The sequence below is a fragment of the Mauremys mutica genome, chromosome 6, assembly GCF_020497125.1.
Source record: "Mauremys mutica isolate MM-2020 ecotype Southern chromosome 6, ASM2049712v1, whole genome shotgun sequence".
In the NCBI taxonomy this organism is placed as follows: domain Eukaryota; kingdom Metazoa; phylum Chordata; order Testudines; family Geoemydidae; genus Mauremys; species Mauremys mutica.
The window spans coordinates 99182683-99190438 of record NC_059077.1 but is presented as its reverse complement, the minus strand read 5'-3'; the positions used below and the strand labels follow the sequence as shown (position 1 = coordinate 99190438).

The window sequence follows — 7756 nt, the reverse complement described above, 5'->3', positions numbered from 1 at the left end:
AGACTGGATGGAGCAGCCACAAGCGACTGAGTAAATAACACGATTTTAAGTGGAGTCTAAGTCAACTCCAGCTTAGCATCAAGCTGCAGAAGTCAATGGACCAATATGCACACACAAAAATACAGATTCAAATATGAGCCTGCTGAAAGATACGGTACACACAATTAAAATGCAAGGAAGTGATGGAAGATAGAAAAGTAATCCCGATGGAACAAAGAAATATAACATGAGAGCAAATCAAACATTCTCCTCCAGACACTGCTTGGATGAGATAACACACATGACAACAAAAAAGGACAAGATTCTCTACAGACATCTAGCTACTTTCCCATCAGCTCTGCAAGCTCCAAGTAATAGGGTTTGAAATTTATGAGGTATTTCAAGAGGTCAGAACACTAATGTAGCTTCTAAGAAATCCAAATAATAATTACACTTTTCACTGACCTGAAACAGACTGTCACATACTTAATTTCATTCTGAAAACTAAAATCTCTTATGAAGTCTTAATAAAATATTATGTTGGATCTCGCCAATCACAAGTACTACGTTTGCTTTACTTTTGAATGTATATAGATTTTCCCTAATAAAAAGGGACAAATTCACAGATGGAAATAACTAAAACACCTCTTACACTTCAAAGACTGTTACCGATACAGCACAAATGTAGTTATTTCATGCTTTACCTTTGATTCTCAATTAATTTTACTTATTTTTTGCTCAACCTCTTTACCACAGCTTGTGCCACCAAATACAGGTGTATTTTGTAAGAAGTTTCCTCTTGTGTTAAGGTGGATTAAGATACCTTTTTAAATGTAGGGGAAGTTGAAGTTTTCAAGTGACCCAAACTTCTACTGTTAAAATGTTATCCCACTTGGATAGCCAATTCCTGAGGTGAACATTTAGTTAGTTTCAAGAATAAAGTTTCAGGGGGGTGGCCGTGTTAGTCTGTACCCACAAAAACAATGAGGAGTTCGGTGGCACCTTAAAGACTAACAGATTTATTTGGGCATAAGCTTTCGTGGGTAAAAAAACCATTTCTTCAGATGCATGTATTCATGCATCTGAAGAAGTGGGTTTTTTACCCATGAGAGCTTATGCCCAAATAAATCTTAGTCTTTAAGAATAAACTTGTGCTTTCCAAGATATACAATTGTTACTCTCTAATTACAGTGTTCAACTAGTGATGCAAAAGAAGGTTTTAAAATATTGCTTACTGCTAACCTCTGTCTGGTCAACTTAATCCATTATCCAAATTCATTCAGTTAATTTTTTTTAAATAGGTCGGCACTAAATGAAATCCCAAACCTTTTATTCTCTTGTACTTAAAAGCTAATGTAGCGGTTGTAAGGCTGAACGTATGTGAAAACATTTTAACTGGTCCCAGAGATCAATGTTCATAAATGTGGTGGATTTAGGTAGGGTTTTTATGATTTTTCTTTTAAGAGAAATATGACTATTTGAAATTAATTGAAAAAGGATTTATTTTGTTTCTGCATACAAAATTGGATGAAAATAGCTAATGTAAAACTTTTTTGTTTTTTAAAGAGATCAACGCTTAGTGACTCTTATTCTATCAGAATTTTGTGGAAAACTCACTTTACAGTTAACACACACCAAATGCAGCTGCAGTCTGTTTATTTCCCAATCTTATCAAATTAGAGCACTAAGATTTTATTTAAGGACGATCAAGGATTTATATGAAATTCAGAGGTAAAGTTATATTGTTATTGCAATAGTCTCCCTTTTATATGGGCTTCCCTACCCTTCCACCCCCATTCATATGTACAATAGAAGTTGGCTAGTATTTCTATGGGTAACGACTTATTTCATCAGTTATTTAAAACAGCAGGATGGTCAATTCATGCTAGAAGAAATCTTGGGCTCCCTTTCCCTCTTGAAGCTCAAGAGTTTTTACCACAAAATTTAGTTAGAAAAGTCAAAATGGACCAGACTCCACATGTATCTGATTTAACTAAAAAGGTAGTAAGTTGAATGTGCACTATTAGTTCAAAGACTTTTTTAAAGATTGCTTTTAGATTTCAAAACATTTTCATATAAAATGTTGACAAAAATTAACCCCACCCTCCAACATGCCTTCCCCACCCTCCCATCATCATCCAATGTCAAAATGATTTTTAAAGACGTTTCCCCCAACAATTGCACATTGAGACGTGGACTTAACAACATAACGCTTCAAGTATGTTTCATGCCAATCGTCAATAAGAGTCATAACATTACTGAAAAAAGTACACTTTTTCTTTTGGAAGCCTGAAAGAGACTTTCCATGGGAGTATGGTTAAACAACATTTTAAATTTAAAAAACTGAAAAAAAAAACCAACTCCAAAATAAAATATACCATTTTCTTTGGACTTAAAGAAACAGTGTTAATAATTCCCATTTGAATATGAAGAAATAACCCCAGCAGGAATCTAGTTTCACTGTACTGCACAAAACCATGTACATGAAACAATAAAACATACAGATACTACCGTTGTTCAACTGTGAATGAATATACTACATCTGGCATGTAAGCATATATGGGAAATATACTGGCCTCTCTGCAAACACGTTTTCTTAAGACTGAACAAACCTTCGGATCCAGAAGTATTTCTTAATTGCATTCTCTTTTCATCAGGATCAAGAGTTTAATTTCCCATAAAGAGGTGATGGTTTCATAATGAAACCATCATAATGAGATCACAGAGCACTTATTTCAAACTATCTGTAAATTCTCTGGATTGCACATGTATGCGAAATATTCCTCATTTTAAGGAAATGTACATGGAAGAACATTTGTTTTCACAGACAAGAAATCCTTCTGGAAACACAAGCAGATTACTCAACAGGTACTGAAATTTGGAACCTATAAACATATATATATATTTATATATATATATATATATATATTTATATATATTCCAACATGTCACTGTATAACAACGAAGATATTTTTTCCAAAGAAAGGATTTTAATTTATCAGATGTAAAAAAAATAGTCTAATCAGACCATGTACTGTATGAACAAACAAAAATACTATGCCAACAGTTTTTATGGTAAAGGTGAGTCACACACTGGCAGCAGAAGAGTTTTGAAACTCGCAGTAATAAATAGCTCCAAATTAAGAATTTTCTACAACATTTCCTTAGAAAACAGGACCAGTATTCCTCCTTTTATGGTGATCCTGTAGAACACCTTCACTTTTATATATATCTAATATTATAACATTAAAACAGACACAAGAATGTTGATGACAAACAATGCTGGATTCAGGACATTACACAGTAACACTTTTTTGTTACAAGTCCTACTGGTTTATTGACTAAGGCTAGACAGCAAGTCATATGATCCTATTTGGTGCATTTTTTACCATGGTCTAAGATCAATAAATGGATAGAGCCAAGGACCTGTGGTCCAACCCACTGTGGCAGACTGGAGACAAATATTAGGGCCGCTTTTTGGTCCCCCACTTGGTATCTTGTTTCCTGGAACTGCAAAAGTGGAAACAAGACTATAGTGTTTTAAGTGACTAGAGAAAGTCAGCAATAAGTGGCATTTTAACATGAGTAAGGTTACTAGGCTTGTGATGGTGCTGCATCAAAGGAGCATACATGGAACCCGAGTACTTGTAACATCTGGTAGTGTCATTCCCTCAATGACTTTAGAATATATGTATGCAATAATAAATAGATCAGTTATGTAATAAGGCAGTGTGTTGAACATGCATTCGTCCTGTGGACTGGAACACCACAGAGAGATACATGATACCATACACATTCATTAAGAACAAGTTTTTTTGTGGGGTTTTTTGTGTTTTTTGTTTTTTTTTTCAAGGCTATCCAGGCTAACTCTTCCAGAGCGTTTCCTTGGTGAGAAGAGCGATCCTCTGAGTCTTTTCACTTTTCCCTCCTTTATCAAGAGATGATGACTGGCTTTAAAGAAAAATAAAGCTGAAGAGGGTTGGTTTATTTTTTTCCATTTTGGTTGCATCACTTTGAATGTTTTATTTAAAAAACAGTTTTTGATGCAGCCAGATGCTGTATCCTCAGGATGTTCCAGATGTTTCCAGGTAACTCTGTAGTTTACGGACTGTGGTTTTGTCCAGTGAGCAAAGGTCAAAGTCAAAGGTTGTGTTTGTGATGTGAAAGTGTCCAGTTTCTTCTATAAGGTTTACAATCTGGGAGGAGAAAGAGAAAAAGAATATTTTCACCCATTTCATATTTTTACGATTTACTGTATAATGAATATGAACAAGTCCACAAAACCACAATACCAAAACAACAAATAGAACAAAATCAGAACCTTTTATGTTAATTCCCCTTCCATCCTCCCCTGAAGTTCTAGTAGTTTTGACAAAACAGAATCTTAATTCAAACTACACCTGTTTGTTTCTCCAGAACATAACCAATAAGGGTACCCAAAACTAAGGCCAAACTCCAGATTCAGCTAATTTCCAGCTGGAATTAACACCTAACAATAATTATTAGCACCGAGAAGAGGTTGAGGTTTTTTTTAATCTTAAAAGCCTTTTACAAACTGCTAACTAATTATTTTTAAAAGTCTTTGAGAGGCGTAGAGGTAAAATTTTTGTCTAGCGCATTTATCTGGCTCATAGCTAGGAATTCTGTTATTACAGGACATGACTGGTATTAAACCTTTTGCAAGTACAAACATTTGTAATATGTTTACCTTTAAAGAGGAAAACATGGTCAAAGGGTTTTACAAGACAGAAACTAAGTACCACAGGCTAAGACAAAATGGTAAAAGAGAAGGAAAGAGGCACTGTCATAGCTACGGCAATAAATATACTTACATTAAAACTTATTACGCCTCTACCCCGAAATAACACTGTCCTTGGAGCCAAAAAAATCTTCCCGCGTTATAGGTGAAACCGCGTTATATCAACTTGCTTTGATCTGCTGGAGTGCGCAGCCCCTCCCCCTGGAGCGCTGCTTTACCACTTTATATTCCAATTCATGTTATATCGGGGTAGAGGTGTATATATCTGTGTATATTTAAATCTACTAATAGTAGATTGTAAACTGTTTGGGACAGAGATGGCATTTTTATGTGTTTGTACAGCACCTAGCATAATGGAGTCATGTCCACCTAGGGGGACCAAATACAAAATAATAATATATCTGTTTATAAAATGTCTTATGTATGTTTGGTGTCTGTTTTCCCATAGGTGGGTCTGGTTTACTGGACACTTTGATAATGTTATCAAGCTTATTATGTAATACTTGGGCTTTGATGACTGTTGGTCATAAATTCTTGGAGGAGGGGAACAATCCTTACAAAATAGTTACCAGTTTAAAACAAAACTTCACAAAACCACAAGTTCAGTTACAGTGGAAATCTCAACAGATCTTGCATCAATTATTAATTCCAGGAATATATGCTACATCTTTTGGATTAACAACTCTACATCAAGTATGATATATTTTAAAGCAAAACAGGTGTTTAAAGTAAAACCACAAACTTATCTCATCAGGAAGACAAGGGGAAACTCCTTTACCTGGTGAGACACACATTGCTCAGATTACCTAGTGTTCATACATGTCCCGTCAGAAAAGGGGTGAGGAGGTCTTGCCAGGAATGGTGAAGGACATAAGCGAGCTAGTTCAGTTCACACTAAGGCTAGGTCTATACTACACAGCTTTTAGCGACATGGCCGTGTCATCACAGCTGTGCTGCTAAAAGTCATGCAGCGTAGCTGCTGTTTGTCGGCTCTCCTGCCAACAATAAACCTCTACTCCCAATGAGTAGCATTTGCATTGTCGGTAGGAAAGCGCTCCTGCTGACAACATGTTGTTCACACTGGCACTTGTCGCAGCAAAACTTTTGCTTTTCAGGTGGGGGAGGTGGACGGAGAGGGGTTAAACAAAGACAAAGACAAAAGTTTTGTCATTCAATTGCCAGCATAGACATAGCCTGCGTAAATGATCATTTATATCTGAAAGGAGCAGTTATGCTGAAAGCTGATTTTCTATATTTTATTTTTGATATTTATGATATTTCTAATTTAACTCTGAATAATGTATGCTATAAGGCGTGTATCTAGACAAACTAGTCACACTTAGGAGAGCAATATCATTATTTGTTAAATGTTGACAGTGAGGAAGGGACAAGTGATAGCTCATGGAATCAGACTCCACATGCACCTGCTTTCCATTAGGCAGAACCCCAGGGCACCTCTTTCAGCTGGCACACTGAGGAAGATGTGGTACCACGGCAGCTGCAACCCCAGTGAATCTACAGTCATATGGATTATCTGGAATAAAGTCACAGAGGGAGCAGAGAGGACCACTACTTCTCTCCACATTCTTTCCATCTCTAGCTGTCTGGGAATTTAGAACACACTCATTGTCATGTCCATTCCCAACGTTTAGCCACACCCAAGCTATACACAGCTCATTTAGTTGGGGGAGAGAATTCCTTATCCCAGCCCAAGAATCAAATTATATGGAGCGAATCCTTGCTGCATGGGATTTGTTCCATTGTTTAGAAGATAGCCTCTTTTCAAATAGATTGTTCTTCATTCCCTGACTTCAAACATTACAACTCTAGTTTTTCTGAGTTGGATCTTTTAAAAAGTCAATGCCACTAAGTATAAGAAACTTCTATTTGTCTAAAGAAACTTCGTCTTCTGCTTTAGAGTTAATTCTCATGAATCAATTCCTAAACAGTGAGATGACTGATTGGTAACTAACTGTGGTTATGAATTTCCTTGAAAAGAACACACACATAATTGTCACGCTTACAAAATGAATTTCTATAGCAGCATTACTGAGGTCAGACAACTCTGTCTTGGCCAACTGGATTGTGCTTGGCAACCCAATAGTGTAATAAATAGCGTTTTATGGATTTTATAGAAAAAAAAGCCTTCACACTCAGTTTTAGGATGAGAGGAAGCAGAAAAGGAACAAGCAGAAACATATATTTCATTTTCTGAGGAAGAGGAAAAATAACCTCTTTATTTAGTATATTGAAAGAAAAAGGTTCAGTTCAAATGTCTATTTCCCCAAGAGTTTCAAATGCATGTGAAACTTCTTGGCACAATATCATTTAACTGCTCTGCAAAAGAAATTGTCAAATATTACAGATGTGAGGAGATTTTGGAACCTACAGCATGAGCAAAGAGTATGCATTTGTAAAGCACATAGAACAATGGGGCCATGATCCTCATTAGAAGCTCTGGCTATTGCTGTAATAAACATTTTCTGCACATGTAGTTCTACTTTTCATTTGATGTTGAATTTTACCAATTTAGTATGAGACTCAGTTAAGTTACTCTTTCTGAATTTTAAATTACAGCCTGTTTAAATTTTCTGCAGACAAATGTCCATCAGTTTCACTAAAACTTTGCATCATACTATGCACATTACGCTATGCTGTATTACAATATACTTGCACACAATTATGATTGACATACAGCCCAAACATCTATACTGCAATTTTATAGCCCTGCAGCCCAAGCCCCTTGAGCTTGAGTCAGCTGATACGGGTGTTTCATTGCAGTGTAGAAGAGCTCTTTTATTTCAGACCTGCAAGCTTTCATGAGGTTGGATATTAGGAAAAAACTTTTTCACTAGGAGAATGGTGAAGCACTGGAATGGGTTACCTAGGGAGATGGTGGAATCTCCTTCCTTAGAGGTTTTTAAGGTCAGGCTTGACGAACCCCTGGCTGGGATGATTTAGTTGGTGTTGGTCCTGCTTTGAGCAGGGGGTTGGACTAGATGACCTCCTGAGGTCCCT

The 7756-nt window shown here is 36.3% G+C and overlaps 1 protein-coding gene across 7 annotated transcripts in view; it reads right to left on the bottom strand.

Annotated features, from left to right (window-relative positions):
* Positions 1-2932: 2932 nt before the first annotated feature.
* MLLT3 (MLLT3 super elongation complex subunit) overlaps positions 2933-7756 on the bottom strand; it is a 255214-nt gene continuing 250390 nt past the window's right edge. For all 7 annotated transcript variants that reach the window (XM_045022448.1, XM_045022454.1, XM_045022447.1 and 4 more), the window contains one exon: positions 2933-4175. In XM_045022448.1, the coding sequence (XP_044878383.1) occupies positions 4044-4175 (132 nt within the window). In that variant the 3' untranslated portion in view covers positions 2933-4043. The remainder of the gene's footprint in view (positions 4176-7756) is intronic.